Consider the following 20,921-nt stretch of genomic DNA (forward strand, 5'->3'; position numbering starts at 1 on the left):
AGTTTTATAGACAAAGATATAAATATATAATAGATGCAAACTCATTCACAAACAAATTCATCTTCAGTTTTGCAATGAAACCTAACCAATTCCTACCCAAACTTTCAATCCAATATTACTTATTAACAGAGCACCATTTGAAAGCTCAGAAAAAATAAGAGCAGAAACATCTGTGTCAGACACACAGAAGTTAGCTATGTTGTTGTTTTACAATCTTACATTACAAAAGACCTGCAATTCATAAGGTTTAAGCTCTTGCTTTTTTAGAATAATTAGCGAGTCTACAACAGAGAAGCTACACAGACTCCTTCTACCTACTTCCAGACAGCTCTGCCTGCAGCATTTACACAGATAGGGCAGGGTGAGGCAGAATAAAGTCAAATCTCAGGTGAACAACAGTGGTAATCATAGACATGATACTATCTGACCACCTCCACAATGCTTAGTTTGTAAAATGTAATTTTACTTCACAAGTAACCAATATGCAAAAGATTTATTTAACCTGCAAATAGCCTTGAAAATAACCCATGGCAGAATCAAAGAAGTGCGGGTTCCCACGATGAAATGCTTTGAGTGCAGAAAGCTATAAGATGCTTTAAAATATTGTTAAACTGAGGTAAGACACAATACCCATAATCACCTCAGGACACTAGAGGAACAGTGGATGAACCATACTGGAGTCACTAAGGTATGAACCTGCAGCACTTCAGGTACTCTGCAGTAACCAAATGTATGCTGTTACTCCACAGTAATACTGTAGTAGATTATCCCTGAATGAAGGTTTAAGCTACTTCATAATTACAGTGGGGCACTTAAGGCAAGATGAAGAACTCCAGTAATTACAAGAGGAGCAGACAATATGTTACAAGTTCACTTGTTCATAACGCAAGATTTACTTGCAAGAACTAAGGGTTTGCTATTCTGAGACTCTTTTTCTATCCTTCAAAATTCCTTTCAAAGTAGAGTTATTTTACTCAGCAAAGATGTATTTTTTTCTGAGCAAACAGTGAAACTTCTGCATGTAGGCTCACAAGATCTTTCTTCCTTTGTGGTGATCAGGTAGAACTTCATAATAAGATATTGTAACAAATCATATATAAGTATGGCTTAGGGCAGACGTGCTCAAAACCATAATTATTCAACACACTTTCAAAAACTGTAAAACATATTCACACTAAAAGCAACTCCAAAAACTTTCACAACTAAGGCATTAGTTAGCTGTTTCACTCAAGTCTCTCTAGAGTAACTAGAGACTACAACAGAGAAGCTACGCAGACTTCTTCTACCTACTTTCAGGCAGCTCTTCCCGCAGCATTTACACAGGGCAGAGCGAGGCAGAATAAAACCAAACAGAACTAAACAGAAGCAGAACTGATATGTGTAACAAAGCTACAAAATAAAATAAATTTATCAGAGAAAACTTAATCCCAATGCATGAACTCTTTAGTACTTAACTCCAGTATTTATACAATTCCACTGAACTCATGGGAATTAATCTTTGCAGAGTAATCATTTTTACATCTCCACAGAATTTGAGCCCTTACACAATGGTAAAAATGGAGATATACACAAATGCACAATAATAACAATAGAACTATAAGTACACAGTTTAAGCAAAGCTTAGATCCTTAGTACAGGCTTATATGTTTTATAAGAATAGAAACCACTTCCCAAATGCAAAACACTAACATAGAAGGGAAGAAAAAATGTTCACAAGTGCACACAAGCACACAGGCAGAAATGACTGAAGTATCATAATGATATGCTAAGACTATCACTTAGCTGGAAGTGCCATAACTAAGCAATTTGACACATCCTAGTCCCTCCCCACCCACAACAGAGAGAGAATACTACTGCTCTAAACAAAGAATAAGAAGAAATATTTTCCTCAGATTCCCTCCTAAATCTCTCCTCACCTTTGTGACCAGTTTAAGTTACTGTTGTTTCTCAATACCAAGATGTTGCAAGAACCTCCCAGAGCAGGGTTACAGCCTAATGTGCACCTTCCTTTCTTTAATTTCTGGGAAGAGAACAGAGGTAATTGCAAACTCTTGTAACTGGAAACTAATTGATCTATCCACAAGTGGAAACAACAGTACACTGTTATTTATTTATTTATTTGTTAAGATTTAAAAGCAAGTTTGCTTTGGGCACCAAGTTGCTGATCTCCAAAAAGAGAAAAATAGCTGTTACTTATAAACCACTCTGCCACTGAATTTTACCTACTGCAAACACCAAAGATTACGAGTTTCAGGAGCTGTTAATCTATTTACATCACCAGTGACACTTAAAGTTCATAAAAATTAACATTCTTCTAGACACAAAAAAGAACAAACAGGCAAGATGTTTCCATGGCACTGAGACTATAGGTCAGGAAACCCAGGTCTACTCTACTAGAAAAGACAGTGACTGCTCAAGGACAGAAAACCTGTATTTTTCAAATTTTACTTTTTGCAGACTCTAGCAGGAACAAAGACAGCATTCTCCTCCACCCCTTTCCCAGTGGCTAGTAGGTATTATCTGCATCTTTTTGTATTTTGGAAGGTTCTCCTAAATAAGATGCTGCATCTTTGCTTCTTATGTTCAGTTGTTTTGCACACAGCAAATTCTCCCAAACCATTTAATACAGTGGCCTTATCAGCAAGAACCAGCTTTAGGCTTCATAAGGAAAATAATCAGGTTATATTCACTTAGTTCATATGGATCCACTTTAATTTGAAGAGCACTGCCTTGACAAGTATGTGTGAGTGTGTAAGTATTTCATATAAACACAACTGTGTTCATGCATCTGTGTCCTGTATAATTTTTAAGGGTATTTAAGAGCCCAGAAGTGCTCTAGATACTAACAGCCATTTTTTTTTTTTTTAATTTCCTCTGTCCAAAAACAGAACCAGTGTTTGTGCAAAGTTTGTGCAAGTAAAGTTCACTTATGCAATACTTCTGCAAATAATGAATTCTCGGCCTTGATCACAGGTACTCTCCATTTTCTTTCTGCAACTAAGTGTTCAGACAAATTCTCCCACAAAAACCTTTGTACCAGGAGTTCATTTTGCATCTTCCTACCTTCGATACCCAGCACAAGGACTGGGGCCTGTTTAACCAGGGGGAGTTTGAGCAAGATCAAACACTAAGAAATCTGTGCTTCACTTTCCCTTTCTGACAGTTTTCTTTTGATTGGTTGTTTTTTTTAAGTGGAGTAGGAGCATTTCCTTAAATCAAGTGAACTTGAAATATAGTCCTTCCTGAACACAACTTTAAATAGAAATACCAGCTTCCAGGCTTTGACAGAATGACAAGATTCTACAAACAAAAATCCCTGTGTATGAAAAACATAATAATAAATTTCAAGAGCAAAAATAGATGTTATTCTTTCCCTCTAAGTCTAGATCTCAAATTGATTAAACTGATTTTTTTTTCTAATATATGGAGGGGAAGGCATGCTTCTTCCTGCTGAAGTGGCTGCTGCAGCATCTCTAAGAAACATCCAAGAATTCCATTTTTCTATATAAACTAAAAATTCAGTGACTAATTTCCTAAGCACATCTACTCAAAGACTTAATCTTCTTCCTCGTAATAACACTTTTCTGTTGAACCAAATCTACATTCAAGTATCAGAAAATAGTATCACACGTAGTGGAAAACTATGCCTGTAAGTAAAGGCATAAACACACACTGATATATATCCTGTTTTCCTATAGCCTTTATACTTCTGCAAATGAAATTAATAAATTCACATCTATTCTGGTATGAATTTCAGTAAGCTAAAAGAACATGTGAGAAAGGCAGAAAATACAATACTACAACTTTTCCAGTACATCTGCAGTACTACATCACATGCCATGCATCTTCAATTATTTCTCAGTAAATAACTGAACTTCCTAGTTAGCAAGTTTAGACATTTATTTAGGCATTCTTCTACTCATTTTAAAGATCTAACAAAATCAGATCACAGTTAATAGTTCATAAAAGTCTTCAGAGTAAAACAAACGCTAAACAACTTAGTTTTAACAAGGTGAAAGTAAGACTGAAATGAAATCCAAAGGTTAACAGTGCTCACCATATATAGCAACAAAGCAGGTGGCAGCTTTTTTATTTTCTCAATGTTTTCTTCTTTTGATTTCTGCAACTACCACATAGGCAGGGAAAAGTAGGAGATACCAGAATTTTTTGTTCTCACTGCACAGTACCTTTCCTTTCATTACAACATTATTTATAATTTCTATTTGATTATCATAATTACAAGTCACAGAAAATGAATTATATAGCAAGACAGTTCTGAAGATACTCATGTCCTAAGAATTTGGCTGCACGCGTTACAAAACCTTTGTTTTCTCACTAACGTACAGTTCTTCACTGTCTGGAACACAGAATTAAAATGAGGTCATGTGATAGGCAGTGTTAGCTGAATTTTCCATGATATGGTCGCAACAGCTTCAAAAAAAAAAAAAAAAAAAAAAAATCACATTACCACGTTTCATGACATTCTTAAACCTCTTTAGCACAAAGTAAAACATCAGGTCCATGGGTTGGCACTTCTCATTCTTCTGCTATTTCCTTGGTGACCTGATCTGCTATAAGGCTAAAAGCTGTTCTTAAGAGATTTTTTCAGATGATAGCAACAAGTTGGCATTAGAAATCACCATCTCCCATCATTCCAGAGCACCAGATTCCTTAACTCCAGGATATTCATCTTGTTCACCCATTCCTCTCCCAGGATGCCCAGGTTCACAGTGACCCAAAAATACAAAGCTGCTTTCCCCCAGCCTTTCACTGAAGGGAAAAGAGCATTACTACCTAAACAGAAAGAAAAGAGAAATACAGCTTGACTCCAGTCACCCTAACTCGGTCTCTGTTTAGCATACAGATAGCAACTGCTTCAGAGAAGAGATATAGGGAAGTTGGATGAAACCAGAGACACAGCAGGGCCAGATGACACACCACAGCAGGGCACAAGGCTACACAGTGAACTCCATATAGTACTGAAGAACTATCATACCACACAAAGCGCCTACAACTGCCACATTGCCAAGGTGTTGGTAAATTGTCCATCACTAGTGCAAACATTCTCCAATTTAAACCCCAAGACTGGTTACCTCAGCCTTTGCTATTTGTCCTCTCGAAGAATAACTCTGCCAATACCACAATCCCTATGCCTACCCCAACACACACTGACGTCAGCAGGGTTGCAGGCAAGCATAGAGGTTCACAACATGGAGTTAACTGCAGGAATGCTTAAAGGGAAGCATATCACTTTAAGCATATTCTATTTGCATTACTCCTTTAGCTTTACAGAGAAAGGGCTGTCAGCGCTATGCAGTTCACTAATGAGCTGGGAGTTCTATAGTACATCATGACAATATCCTGCATCATAATTCTTTGGCTATGCCACATTCTTGATGACATCCATTAATATTTTGACAATGAAATTAGAAAAACAAAAGCATAAGCAGCAGCACAATAAAGTGTCAGTTATGTCAAAATCATGAGTCTTAAGAGAAAACATACACTGCTTCGCCAACATACTTAGGCAACTATGACTTCATACAAAATCATGCTTTAAAAAAATAAAATAAAATAACATCTAAAGTGTGCCATACTCTTTCATAGGGAATAAAAGAAACTGCAAATGTTGTAACAAAGACTCAACTTTAAAACATTTCATTTTTTACCAGTAACTAAAAACAAAACAGAAAAAAACCAATCTTCCTTCATATGCCTTGTAAAGGAATTTGTATTTAAGTCCACTAGCCATTTGCCATTTTCTCCCTATTTGCTGTGGATTTCTACAATACCTGAAAAAACTGCAGTTTTCCAGACTCCCATTTTAAGAAAAATTCAGTAAGTTTACTTACGCATTAGGTTGTAAATGTGCTTTTCTGCAACATGGTCCGTAAACAGCTTTATAAGGTCATCTTTTAAGTCTCTGTTAAGCTTGGTTTCTATGTAAAATTTATTCTGGAAAGAGAGACAGAAGCTTTTATGTTTGGTTTTCATAACAGTAAATTAAGTAAACTTACTTTCCCCTGAGTAAAAACAGTTCAAATTTTTAAAACAGAAATTAATTGACCATGTAAACTGCTTACTTCGTAACTGCATTTATGTTGTTCAGGATTGTTCTATGCAATAAAAACATGCATTTAGAATTATGTGCTACTATACACACTAATGAAACTACTTATATACTTCAAGTTAACAAAAATAAAAAATAAAGAGAAATATGTCTAAAAGACCTGTGGGAATACGCTTCATTTTAGAAGTTTATGTACGCTATAATACCAAAATAGGGCTGGATATCATGTTTATAACAAAATAAGCATTTTACTAGTGTCTAAAAATGATTAAGCCATTAAAACAGGTATATTACAATAATAAATCATCAGTAGAGCTAGCTGCTTTTGTGCTTCATTGATAATCTCAGAGGATCAGGAGTCAAAAGGAATTAAAACAATTGCAGAAATAAGTGATATATGCAAAGTTATACAAAATTGAACTATGTTAAAATTTTTAGAATTTTATTACCTTGACCCACTTGGCATTAATAATAAATTCTTTTCTTCACCCCTCAGAGGAAATTCTATTGGTGGGTTCCTTGAGGAGTTTTAAACCTAATATAATATTTGGTGTTATTCCTCAATTCCAAGCCTGCAATAAATAGCAAGATTTCCTGTCTACATTTCATTCATAGGTGGGTTTTAGATACTGAAATAAATAGCTGTTTCAGGATAAATCTGCTGTCTTTACAATACTAGTATGCAAACAGACATACTGACTTCATCTGGACAAGATATATAATAAAGAGTTAACTAGACATAATAACAGAGGATCAACTTAAGTGTTCCAGTACATTATTTTTGATTATTTGGGAAAGATTTATTGTTGGTAAAGGGTAGTTTAAGGGAGAAAGGTTTCTCACAATTCAAATCAAGTTTTTTCGTCTATCTTCTGAAGCACTGAGCCATTTAACAAACAGAACAAACCCTCAAAAAACTATTAGAACAATTTTTAATTTTTTTCCTGAAATCCATACTCTTAGCTATTACCAAAACTATAAACATATTGTAATAAACTTGCCATTCAGAAACCATTTAAATGTTCAAAGCAAGCATTCGGCATCAACTGTAGTTATTTATCCTTAATCAAAATGGAACCTGTTAAAACAAAGGCAGTCTTAGGGCTGAATTCATGCCCCCATTGAAGCTTAGGTTTCCATTGCAGCAATGAACAAAGTCATAAAATATTTTTAAAAATTTAGTAATTTCCTATTGCCAATTCTGTCACTTTAGTAACTCTACTATATAGCCTTTAATAAAGGGCTAATTACTCAGTTGTTTCACCCTCATCTGGGCCTGTTCTTTGTAAAGATATTGAAGAAAAGGCTCTACAGACAGAGCTACTTACATTGTGAGAAAAAGACTAACTTCATTTTTAATGTTTTCTTGTCAAGGGTTAATTCACTTTGCAACAGAAATTCACAGTAAACAAGGGTGGTTGAACACCAGAACAGGTTGCCCAAAGATGTTGTCAGCCTCCACCCTTCAGGATACTTAAAACCTGACTGGGCGTGGGCCTAGGCAGCCTGCTCTAGCTGACCCTGCTTGAGCAGGTGGGTCGCACCAGATGATCTCCAGAGACCCCCTCCAACCCCAACTATTCTGTGATTCTACGTAACAGCAATTGGAAGAATTTTTCCAATGCATCTTCTACCAAGTGCTAAGAAACACAATGTAATTTAGTCTTTCACCATACTTAATTTCCTAAACCACTTCTGTCTTGAGCTTCCTGAGTTAGCACTATCATGTAGGCATTGGTGCAACATACAAGAATGACCACAGTATCACAAGGCATCAGTCTACTGATTTGATCCAGAATATGACAGTGTCAAATTAATGCACCTTTTGAGCTGACAAATGAGACACACCCAACTAAAGAAATAACCGAGTCCCTTCCTTTCCTAACATCATATCCTTCTTTCATGCATCTGGCAACAACATGCATAAGCAGCAACGCTTTCTTTTCTGCAAGAGCTGAAAAACCTATACCTTAAGTTTTATAACTAGACAAACAACAAAGAACAGTTTTAAGGAGGAGAGATACAACACAGTAGTATTCTGTTGCAAAATACTCTTCTCATTCACTCACTTGGAAAGACATTTCAAAAAAAAAAGTTACACTTGCAGATTTAAAACTATGAAAAACTATGTAAAATGAATACTTTGTTTCCAATCAACCCTGCTGAAAGGAGACAGCACAAGAACTGTAGTCTTCCCATTCTTGTTAGTGAAGAAGTAGGCAGACTTTTCATATAAGATGTCACTACCTAAGCTATATCAATATTTCTTGAAAAATTCATCAAGTCACTTAAAGGCTTAACAGACAGGTAGAAGGATAAGCAGGTGTCAATGCCCATGAAACTCAGGGGTGGTTTAAGCATTTCTTCTAGAAACCACCTTATCATACAACAATCTGGCCAACATTGAAGACATGATTGTGTTAATGCCATTAAGAGGGAAAAAAAATTGAAAAGGAAAAAAGCAAACTACACAAGAATGCTTACTACCTCACTTTTTGTGCGTGTCTATATACACACACTGTTTATGTATGTATATATTATATACACACACACACAATGTCCTCTAGTTGATAAGCACCAAAGTGCAGTACCATCCAGTAAGAATGGTAACATTTTAGAGGCAAAGAAAAAATTCTAATCTCAACTATCTTAAAACCACAGGACTCATGAATGTTAGGCTTACTTCATGTCACAAGATAATAGATTCTCAGCTACCTCTCTAAACATAATCAGCAAATTAGACTATCACAAAATGAAAAGTATCTTCTGAATGTTCATTTGAATTTTTCTTGAAGTGGCAATATGATTCTTTTTTATTCATGTGTGCAGGCTACTGTGATACATACAACTTCTAAGCTTCCAGAATAACCACATTTAGAATTATAAAGCATACAGAACAGTTATTTACTAGAAATTATTCCTAGGAGTAAAGCCTTTTGTACTAATCTAACTTCCAATTTAGTTTGGTTTAGCTGTAGTTCCAGCCTGAAATTTTTGAAGGAGCTTAAAATCAATGAATTTTGGGGAGAGAAAAGTACTTTGGCCCTCCACGCTTTCTTGAAAAGTCTACTTAAGCAGCAGAAGTCAGAGACAGTAAAATACACCGCCCTGTAAAAAAGAAAAACATTAGTGCTCCTAGCAAAATTGGGAAAAAAAAGGAAACTCTCTCAATCATGGTGTCACCCCTCTCAGAAGTTATTCAAGATAGGCTTGGAAACATACCTTGGTCAACATGCACAAGCAAGTTAAACTAGTAAGTTTCCTATATTTCTACCATTCACGTGCAAGAATATGGTTTGATACATACCAGGGAAATGAAGAAAAGTGCTGCTGTTGATTTCAAAGCATATAGGAATAAGCCTAAGACAAAATACAATGTCTCTTTCGCCAACCAAGGCACAAAAATATGTTCCAGTTGTATTAAGTCTTTAGGTTTTCCTTGGCTTCCTACATTTTTTAATGTTTAAGTATATATATAAAAAGTTTTCTTAAGTAGCAGTGTAATTACCCTTTCAGAACAAAGTTTCAGTGCAACTCAACAACCTTTGTTAAAACAATTACATCACTACCAGAAAAGGAAAACATTGTCATTTCTGATAAAAAGGCAGATTTCAACAACGTAGTCCACCCCACTTTAAATATACCTCTTAATATATTTTTAAGTAGCTGCAAAACTGTAATTCATAGTACAGAAAAATTAGGCTTTCAACTCCTGCAATTTTAATTGTACTAATTTGTATAATTTTATTTTCTTGTCTAAATAAAGGAAACTGCTGCTGCTCCTCTATGAATGAAAACTCAATTAGACTCAATGTAAGAATTGCAAAAGTGACTGTACATAAAGCACCTTTTAAATCATACAGAAAAACTAGAAGAAAATATTTTTCATCCTATCTTTTCTAGAGATAATTATCTCTCATGTTACAAGCAACACTGATAAATAAAATATTTGGGGGTGGGGAAGAGGAAATGAGTCTTAACTTTATATTATCCTTCAAAAATACATATGGAGGCTGAGCCAAATTAGCACTGCATTTGGCATAATGAGAATCGAACACAGAAGTCACTAGCACTTAGTACCAGCTTGAATGAAGTCACTTAAATGAGAAAGTGTTAGCAAGAACAGAGATTTATTACCTGATCACTAGCCATGTTTTAATGAAGCTTCTCCTTTAAAATAATAAACTAACTAAACTTTTTTTGTTCTCAAAGAAAGGAATAATCACTATTAAACTATTCATTTTATAGGCCTGCTAATTATTCATTAATAATTTTGACTATTTTCAGATATCAACTATACTCTTAAAAACCTTTATTTATTGCTTGACAAGGTGTAACTGCTAAACAGATTTCAATATCCTCCTTTATACGTGGCTGTAATGAGTGGGCTTTGTATCTTAAAAGGAGGAATGTTCTGAATTTAATCATTACTTGATGTTTAGAGTTTTTATCATTATCATGAACATTCTCTTGAATGTGATAATTACTGCAGTCTTAATCGATGAAGATGGATTTTGACCAAGAACCTGACAGATGTAAGCCTTCAATAAAAATACACACCTGAACAGCTTATAATTTAATATCCATTTACAAATGTAGATAAGTATGAGATTGCTTAAACATCTGCCTGCAATAAACAAGTCGAGCACATACAGGTGGAGAAATGACTAGCATCTAAAAAAATGTCTGAATGCAAGAAAGAAAAGCCTCTTCCTATTTTTTCCCAGCATTCCAGGACAGGAAACAGGGGAAAAATCTGTAGCAACTGGATTCTGTTCTATATTAACTAGATACAGAGTGGATTAGAAGGCATCCAGTTCAAGAAGAAAGCCAAATTTTTCTTTTAATATAACAAATCTACATGGTGACACTGTACTGAAAGACCATACCAAATTACTTGGTTTCAGGTACATCTGCTAAAACACAGATCAGCTTTTTAAAAGATATTGCTTTCCAAGTTCTTGAAACCTACCAATGAAAATAATTTCAAAAATTTAATAGTTACTTAATCAAAATCTGTTTAAATCCTTTTTAAGTTTCTTTCCGAACAAATATTTCCTTTATTCTTTATTTCTGAATGATGCCAATGCAAATACCATTTGTGAGAAGGTCATAATCCAAACTTATGTTATTCATTACCATAAAAAGGCAATAAAAATCTTGGCACTTTGACAAATGCTATGCAAGTAATAAACTTCAGAGATATGGAAGACTTCATAAATTCCAAAATCTGCAGGACAAATGGTTATAGCCAATGGTTTCTGAACTTCTGCAAGTAGGCCTAACAGAGCTAAGAAAACAAATTTGCCTTCATCCAGGCAATGCTCTAAATTGCCTGACCAAGTGACACAGACATTTCCAATAGATAATACAGACTACTTTTCTGTCTGAAAGACAGAAAATGTTATCTGTCTTGTCTGAATTGGTGCAATTTAGAGCAAGAAATCTTCATCTTTGTAACCTGCCCAAGCTATCAAGCCAGCATATAACAAGCCAATAAACTATCTCTGTTCAAAAAGATGTAAATAATGACCTAACTACCTGGGAAGACCCTTTTCCAATCAAAACAGAAAACCTTTCCCCCTCCCAAGAAAGAAATACCAGAGAAAACCAATTGTAAATTACTCAATTTAAAAGCACTGGTTTACCTTCCTTTCCCCACAAGATTTGATCATAACTGTTACGTAGGTAGCAAAATCAGGCATTAATAAAATTCTACAAGAAAAATAATTATAGCTGCATTTTACTCTCTTCACTTTCAGTTAACATCTTGTGTATGGACACACTTTACTTGAAAAGAATTTTCTAAAACTTACCATATATATGAAAAGAGGCACAATGCTCTGCAATGCTCCCATATACTGTCCAAGAGCTACGTTAAATCTTTCAATATAGAGATCTGGAGGGCTGGCCTGCAAGAAACCGTAAAAGTCAGGTTGTAATTTGAACAAGAGAAAGATCTGGAACACCATGGGCTATGCTTTCATAGCAAAACTCCAAAAACTACAAAGTATTTGATAGATTAAGTCCACACAAAGCAAGCCACACATTATTCCAGAGTTTCTACTATAACTCCCTCCAGCAAAAACGGTTTTTAACAGCATTTGGTTTTTGCCTAGAACGGTGTGTCGGTGCCTAGCAAATGGCATGTCCAATATTAAATATGGTATGCCTATAATAAACTAGCATTTAGCATAAGCAAATCAAAACATTTAAACACTAGACATTCTTTTGAAAAAGCTCTATGTCAAGACTAGAATCCATAAGCAGATTTGAACAAGTGCTGTAGTGTGTGCACCGATCCCTTTGCAGGCTTTTACTCCAAGACAGTAGGGTGATATTAAGCTGCTGCTTTGCATCTGAGCTGGCATACAGCACATCCTTCAGCTCCAGGAAGCACTGTCCTTCACAGAAAGCATTTCTAAGTGTTTGCTGGGTCACATAAGGCAAGGCAAATATTCAGAGATGTTGAGCTGGAGGGACTACAAAGTAATGCCTCCAAATAGAGCTCTGCATCTGGCATCCAAATCAGGCCCACTAAGTCAACTACAGTCCTCCAATAGATAGCCTTACCCTGCAGCCCCAAGCAAAACATTGTCTTTCAAAAATTAAAGGAGCCTGCTTTACGATTGGCCCTGCTATATTCTGTAAAAAATAACATCCTTTCCAAAGGAGGAAATAAGGAAGCTAGAAAAGAACTATTTTCAGCAAGCTCAGTTAAATGGAGAAGGCAACCAGGAAAATGGGAAGCACTAAGCACCATTTCTTTCACAGACGCTTACTTAGAAGGAAGCGGACATTACAACATTCAGGAGTGCTCACGCGCACCCAGGGAAGGAGGCAGAGCTGCAGAGAACAGTATTCCTCCAGTATCCCAATCTCTATCCCTACCTACCCACATACAGTACTCTGCCTCTGGCTCACTTTCTTCTCCCTTCCCCCACCCCTTTCCCCCTTTTTGTGTGCGTGTGTGTGTTGGGGGGGGGGGGGGCAGATGAGCTGTCCTACTTCCTACTATTGATATACCTACACCATCACCACCCCAAACCCCAGGGCAAAGCACTGCTTGCTTGTAGAAATCAAAGTTTGTCTTCCCTTGCACCTTTTCCTCTCTGACAGTGCTAAGCAAGAAGAGCATGAAAAAAAATTTAGCAGCAACTAGAACCTTGTAAGAAAACAAGCTCAAAGATTTCTCCTCCAGCTAAAACATATAGTATTTGGTGTTAGAAACGCTCAAGACCAACTGCACCTCAACCACCTCACCACTACTTAAAGCCCCTATCTTTAAGGAGATTTTTCATTCTTTATACACACATTTATCAGGGGCACTAAGAGGACAATTCAAATTTACATTGACTTTTTGCTTTATGAATTGTTCGGAATTTATGATTTTTTTTCTTTACATTAGCTTCTTTTACCTCCCTCCTTAATAATCTTAATAAACATGTGGGTAATGTTATTTTTCACAGTAAACACCTAATGATACAGAATAGACATTTCAGAAAGGAAAGCAAAACTGGCAAAGGAATAAAGAGGGTTATTCCATATGCTATTGCCAAAGGTTATATACGGTTATTGCTCATTTTGATCATAAGCTTTTAATCTTATTGCAGATGCAGTTCTCAAGGGTGGCCAAAGTGCAGTTCACAATGTTAATAATGTATAAAAGTGGCTACCAACTCCAGCGGCTCCCTTTCATACATAATATATATATAATTCACTGTAAATAACATTCAATGAAATCTCCATTTCTAAGCAACATGTATTCCTGCTTCCTCTCTCTCCTGCTCCACTTTCTTTCTAAACCTCAATTTTAAGTATGATTGTACTAGCTGATTTGACAATTTCTGACTTGTCAAGACTTGGTATAGTTTCCCAAGATTAAAGAAAAAAGGAAAATTCTGCTTTAAAGAATGTGTCGAACAAAAGGTGACAACAGTCTGACACAGGATGCTGATCTCCTTACACTGAGAGCTTGCACTTTCCGTTAAAAAAGACAAGAGTTATCTGGAAAGTAAATGATTTAGCCACATTCACAGATTCTATCCAATGGAATAAGTCTAGTTTGCCACCACTGTTTACAGGAGACATTAAGATTTTATTTCTTTTTGCCCACTGAAGATGAAAACACACCCTTCCCTCACATCACAAAGTCCATGTCATATTGAGTTTAAGAGAACAGTTTTAAGAGGAAACAAGAACTGTGCACCACACTGTCTTCCAATAACAGTATCAAGAGTCCTTTGTTTATTAACTATTGCAAATTTACACTTTATCAAGGAATACCTAGAAGTTGTTGACTACCACCACCTTATAACCAAGCAGAAAACAATTGTTCTCGGTCAAGACCAAAAAGCATAAGACCTAACAGCTTCAGGGAAAGCACTCACTAGTATTAAGTAAATATTAGGCCTTGGTCTTAACCTCTAAAAATGCAAAATCATAGTGTTAACCGCTTAACTAATATGAATTATGGGGGGGGGGGTTTGAGTTTTATTCTCCTAATAATGTTTCACAGCAAGCCTCACAGCTTGACAGTCAAGACATTAACAAGAAAGTACTGAACAGGCATTTCCATTTGTTTCCAAATAACAACTTGACAAATCAAGCTCTCCTTGTTTCTTGCTTGACCTGTAAACAAAAAAGCCAAGCCAAAGAGAATTCAAGAACAGTTTTTTCAAAGTTTATCTATGAATGATTGTAATCCATGTGACGGAAACATAGCCACCTCATTGCTCTCATTGTTTTCTGTTCAGTGTGCTACTGTATGGCTGCTCAAAACTGCTAGACTGAAATCAATTACTTGTTTCAGCATAAGAACTTTCTGCACACATCTGTATTTATACTAATAAGAAAACGACTAGAGTGGGACTAATTTTATATATACTGCTGATACACCAGAGGGCTGTGCTGCCATTCAGAGAGACTTGGACAGGTTAGAGAGGTGGGCGGAGAGGAACCTCCTGAAGTTCAACAAAGGCAAGTGCAGGGTCCTGCACCTAGGGAGGAATAACCTCATGCACCAGTACAGGTTGGGGGCTGACCTGCTGGAAAGCAGCTCTGCCGAGAAGGACCTGGGAGTGCTGGTGGACACCAAGTTAACCATGAGGCAGCAATGTGCCCTTGTGGCCAAGAAGGCCAATGGTATCCTGGGCTGCAGCAGGTCAAGGGAGGTGATGCTCCCCCTCTACTCAGCCCTGCTGAGGCCACATCTGCAGTACTGTGTCCAGTTCTGGGCTCCCCACTACAAGAGGGATGTGGCACAAGTCCAGCGAAGGGCTACAAAGATGATTAGGGGACTGGAGCATCTCTCTTATGAGAGAGCTGGGCCTGTTTAGCCTACAGAAGAGAAGGCCGAGAGGAGATCTTATTAACGTGTACAAGTATCTGAAGGGAGGGTGTCAAGAGGATGGGGCCAGACTCTTTTCAGTGGTGCCCAGCGACAGGACGCGAGGCAATGGGCACAAACTGAAACACAGACAGTTCCATCTAAACATGAGGAAAAACTTCTTCACTGTGAGGGTGACAGAGCACTGGAACAGGTTGACCAGAGAGGTGGTGGAGTCTCCTTCTCTAGAAATATTCAAAACCCACCTGGATGCGATCCTGTGCAACGTGCTCTAGGTGACCCTGCTTGAGCAGGAGGGTTGGACTAGATGATCTCCAGAGGTCCCTTCCAACCTTAACCATTCTGTGATTCTGTGATACTTGAGTTTTATAAACTAAAAAGCAGTGCTTACCACCAAATCTACTAAATACATGCTCTCCTGACTGCACAGATGTTGCTAGGTTTCTCCTATTTAATGGCCATCATTAAAGTAGAGCTCACATTTAAAATCTCTATATATTCAGCTATAACCATGACAAAAATAAAGAAACTGTTTAGGCTGAAAGTTTTCACTCTTGGTCTTAATCCAGAAAAGACAACACATCCATTCAGCTGTTTTAACTACAGGAGGGGGGAAATAACGTATGACACTTGCTTCTTAAAACCATATGTATAAAAACCACTCTTCTCTTACCTGAGGAGCTGTACTAAAGCAGCTGTTCAAACAGAGAAAGAAGAATATACTGCCAGCCTAAGGTTTTCCAGGAAGGAAAAGGATCCTTCACTCTCCATATTGAATCAAACTGACAGTTAGGTTTATCTTGTTCTAGATACTCTATTAGGGGAGACAGCTTAAGTCCTCTCCCACAGTTGCTCTCACCTGTCACTCACAGTGCTAAGAACAGTTTTCTAGCAGCAACCCTATAATGCATCTGCCCACAGGAGCTGTGAAAGTTTGGTCAGATTTCTCAAATTGTGATGGATTGCATTTAACACTTTCAGTTTGTTTTTGAGAAGACCTCTTTCCTAGCATGACTTCCTATGGCTGCTGTTAAAAGTTGATGTTAAGGACATCATTTAACCTGCTCACATACTGGACCACATTGGACATCTCACAGCACTAAGAGACATGACAAATACCAACAAAAACACATTTGAGGGAGGATGACATGCAAGATGTAGACACCTTCAAACAGAAGTAGTTAGAGACCCAGCAAACTAAATGACCTCTTATTTGAAATCTAGTAACTAGTCATTCCAATTAACCTGTGAGCAACAAACTGAGCTATACATGAAAAAGGTGTTGGTTTTTCAGTTTGAGAGTTCAAAAATATTCTTTGAATATCATGCTTTGATTCAACATATGAAGGAACACCAGAACACAGGCTGCTAGCTCGAAACAACTCAGAAGCGGCTCATGAGAAACAAGGACACATTCTTTTGCTTGGGAAACACAAAGTTAATCTGTTCATAAACAGTATTCTGGCACAATCGGCAATATATTCAATAAGGCTTGCATTCCTATACTGAATGGGCAGTTCAGTTTTTCTGGGAACACACTCACTGCCAAAATTTCAGCATACATGCTGCAGCATCTCTCCCACATCTGCCAAGTGAGAAGGAAAAATGGCTTCAGCTACACAAATTAACCCGCTATTCATGCAAGAAATGGTCTGAATCTTTTAAACTAGTTTTCATTGTTGCTCAATAAAATGTGATTTGTTTACTGGGCCTTGCAGAGCAGATATGCGATCCCCAGGTCAATGTCACTAGATAAAAGTACTATTAAAACTTTTTAATGAAAAAACAGACATCAAGTCAAAGTACAAATCATCCAAAGAGCAACTGCATCATCCTGCTCAAGCGTGCCCTCAAAACTGTTCAAAGCTGTATAGCATCATGACATAGTCTCATAATCGTCTTGGAGCATTGTCAGTCAAAGATGTAGGCAGCATTTCCATTTCCTTTTTACATAATGTTTATGAAACAGAAAGACATAGTATTTAAGCATCACCAAAATTCTGTTTAAACATAAGAAATCTTCAGAATTTTTTTCATCTAGTAGATACACATTCATTCATGCTACATTTGCTTACATCTTTCTTTGATTATATCAGGGTCTGCAGCACACAGTTTAGTACAAGAAAGTAAAAGTGAGAGCATGAATGCAAGCCTTTTTGAAAAGCTGCAAGTAAGGACACTTTTCTCAGGTTACCTCAAGCGATGTAATTTTTAAGGGCAATTCTGATGATGTGGTAACTCCTAACCCCATCTCCAGTCAAAAGCCATCTTTTTTGATGTCCATATATTAAGATGCACACATTTCTACCACTTCTGGTTTCTGCCTTCAGAGTTTTATTACTGTACCATTCATTTGATTCAGTTCAATTCACTGCGTGATCACAGCATCAAAGGCTTGTTTCATGACAGTTAAACAACATTCCCCTTGCAAAACTGATGGGTGAATGCCTACAGCACTGGAGATAAGGGGTTTTCTTCTTTTAAAGACCATACGCCAGATAAAAGAAGAGACTCTGATTGGCTGTTTAAAAATGCATAATGGACCACAGTTATTAACAGGACATTCCAATGACCCAAATGGACTTCAGCAAACACTAATAATTTAATGCATTCAGTAACAAGAGTTAGGAAATGTGAGATTTCAGTTTTCCACCTCTACTGCTTTTTTCAGTAGGCAGAACATAGTGGCGGCAGAGCTGGTTTCTAAGTATTTGAGAAACTAACACATCTCTGAAGTATTTCAGGGATGAACTAATTTTAAATTTGAAGTTAATTTCAGTATTATTTCTGTGCTACAAGAGATGAGTCATCAGTTCCTGAAGAAGGCTTTTTATTTCTCATTTGGCTAGCAAGCTGAACAATGTTCCCACACAATAAAAAGGATAGGCTTCTTCACATGGATGGTGTATATAACCTGGCCTTACATAGCTACATTAATAAAGTCTGGTCATAAGCTCATTAGAGATCTGATTCACTAAGATTATAGAAAAAATGGAAGCACAGATGATCTTGTCAAAAGTTCTGTCATACAGCCTGGTATAACTCTTCAGTTACAATATATACCACTATATAAAGGTAACCAATGTACCTTAGAAGGAAAGCAAAATATATCTACAAAGCAATTTATGGTAGAATTAGGCAAAGGAATGCCCATCAAGAATCACTGCGAGAGGGTAACCTGACACACAACATGGCACAGTCAGTTCAGTTTCACCAATCACTCAAAGCACTATTTGGTCACACTTTTACACCACCCAGACGATATGCAAAGTGCATAACAAGGTAAACATTACAAGCCTCTTCTAAGGTTTATACATCTTCTATAATCAGAAGAAATATTGAAGGTTATACAACCGTTTCTAAAAGATTAAGAAGCACAAAAAGCAATCCAAGGCTCAGAGCCAGGCCTCTGACAATTACTAAGCTGATAAATACAATAAGGCTATCAGATTAATATTTCAGGACAAGATGGGAAAGGAAATTACAGTTCCCTCACCACTGGATGGTGGAACCCCATATAATCATAGGGAACAAGCGGAAGGCAAACATGAAACACAGAATGGAAAAAAAGAAAGAACAGAAGCGGTAAGGAAGGAACAGGTTACCCACAACAGGTATGCTGCCAGATATTTTTGGGAACAAAAGATGATCAACTGAGTGGTATGATAGAAAGCGCTCTATTCCTAGAGATTTGACAGTCCTTAAGGCTAGGATAGCAGAATGTTTTTTTTACCAGACTACAATACATATTCTTCCAAGTAAACAATGGCTAAAGAGGTATTGTCATACTTTTAGACAGATGGAATTCAGCTAGGGAATTCTGGCGTTTTACCTCTACTGCTTCTGTTTGGTTTGAACTAAACATCATGCAAACAAATTTGTGTTTATTTACTTAAAGACCAATTCTCACATATTAACTTCACTGAACATAGAAATTACCTACAGTTAATGAACTCAGCTGTTTCTGGCCAAGATTTAGAATTGATCGATTCCTTTTTTCTCTTTTGCTCTAAATAAAAACAGTGTGCAAAATGACAAGGAACTGCTTTTCAGCTCTCAGTCACTTCCTAAAGGAGTTGAGATTATTCTAACTACAATGAAAATATTCATCTGCACTTGCACAAAAAGGCTACTGTTATCAGGCACCAGCTCAACATGACAGTGCATTTTGACATTTTAATGTTTTGAGTCATAAGAGGAGTCCCTGTCTCAAAGAGCTGATGGTCTCATGACAAGCAATTAATATCACCCAAGTTTATTTCTCCTTCTCAATAGATAACGTTCACCGCTCTTCACCCAATGTCTAACGTACAGACGTATCCATCGCTCTGCCCACATTCTCACAATGCCTCTGCCACCCGCGCAGGGCGGAGCCGCGCCGCCGGGCTGCCCTCTGCTGCCACCTAGAGCGCCGAGGGCGCGCAACGCGCCCGCGCCGCGCAGCCCGCCGCCGAGCCGCGGCGCGCGGAGAGCAGACACGGCACCACGAAAATCATGCTATCAGGGGGCTCTGCAGTGAATGCAGCGCAGGAGGAGGATCAACTCTAGTAAGGCTAGAAACAAGCCAGGGTAAGTCTGGCCAGCCCCTGAGATGCTCCTGCTTTTACATTTTGGCATCTGACAGTTTTACTGCTTTTGCAGCAGATGAGTTGCTCCTAGGAAACAGCTTGCTCTGGCTTGTCGCTTACATGCAAATGTTCTGCAATCCACCTGCCAAAGAACTATTGCACTTTTATGCAAAGAAGCTGCTCAACTTGTCCAGAATAAGACACTGCACTTGACAGCCATTTTAGTTTTCATGATCACCCACTTTCTCACCCAAAACTGATATTCCTGCCTGTGTTGGGCTACATATGTGTCCCTACATGAAAAAAATTATCTTGCATCAAGTCACACATTGCCAGTTAAACAGAGCTCAGCAATTACATTGAATATTGCTGGCAGTTGGGATGACTTTGTCAGAGAAAGCAAGACATCACACAGTGTGCATTAAAAGCATTCACATAAATAATGCTTTATTGTTTGGCTGTACGAACTAAAAACTTCCAGGAATTCAACAGCAGAAGTGAACAACATCTACAGAGAAATTGGGTAAAGGTCTATCACCACTTAAGAACAAAGAAAGTGAGTCAACATCACCAAAACATATTAAGATTAAAAACATATCAGGATAATGAAGTATGTTCTAGGAAAGTAATTCCTTAATAGTCAGTTTCACAATCCAAAGTTAAAGCATATAGTTTCTTTACAAGACAATTTTCTGAGGCATCCAAATTTTACTTCAAGATGCTCAAAAGAGGGATTTAGCATCCAAAAATGTAAAGTCATATTTGCTTTAGATAAAAATCACATCATACACTTAAATCAAAGATTATATCATGTTATATTACAGTCCTCTTTCACCTGCCATAAGGTGTGTCTAACCTACGTAAGGAAACTTTTGCAAGACAAAGATTGCATTAAATAGTTGTCTCAATTATTCTTTCAACAACTGATGTTCAA

General features: G+C 37.2%; 1 protein-coding gene across 2 annotated transcripts in view; it reads right to left on the reverse strand.

The window, feature by feature from the left end:
* The window catches only part of CACUL1 (CDK2 associated cullin domain 1), a 47,972-nt gene that overhangs the window by 13,754 nt on the left and 13,297 nt on the right, over positions 1-20,921 (reverse strand). The window contains exons 4-5 of one of the 2 annotated variants that reach the window (XM_067300302.1): positions 11,887-11,982; positions 5,853-5,955 (exon numbers count right to left, since the gene is read on the reverse strand). In XM_067300302.1, coding sequence (XP_067156403.1) covers positions 5,853-5,955; positions 11,887-11,982 — 199 coding nt within the window. The remainder of the gene's footprint in view (positions 1-5,852; positions 5,956-11,886; positions 11,983-20,921) is intronic. The other variant, XM_067300303.1, reaches the window with a different exon arrangement.

Source organism: Apteryx mantelli, chromosome 7 (assembly GCF_036417845.1).
Source record: "Apteryx mantelli isolate bAptMan1 chromosome 7, bAptMan1.hap1, whole genome shotgun sequence".
NCBI lineage: Eukaryota > Metazoa > Chordata > Aves > Apterygiformes > Apterygidae > Apteryx > Apteryx mantelli.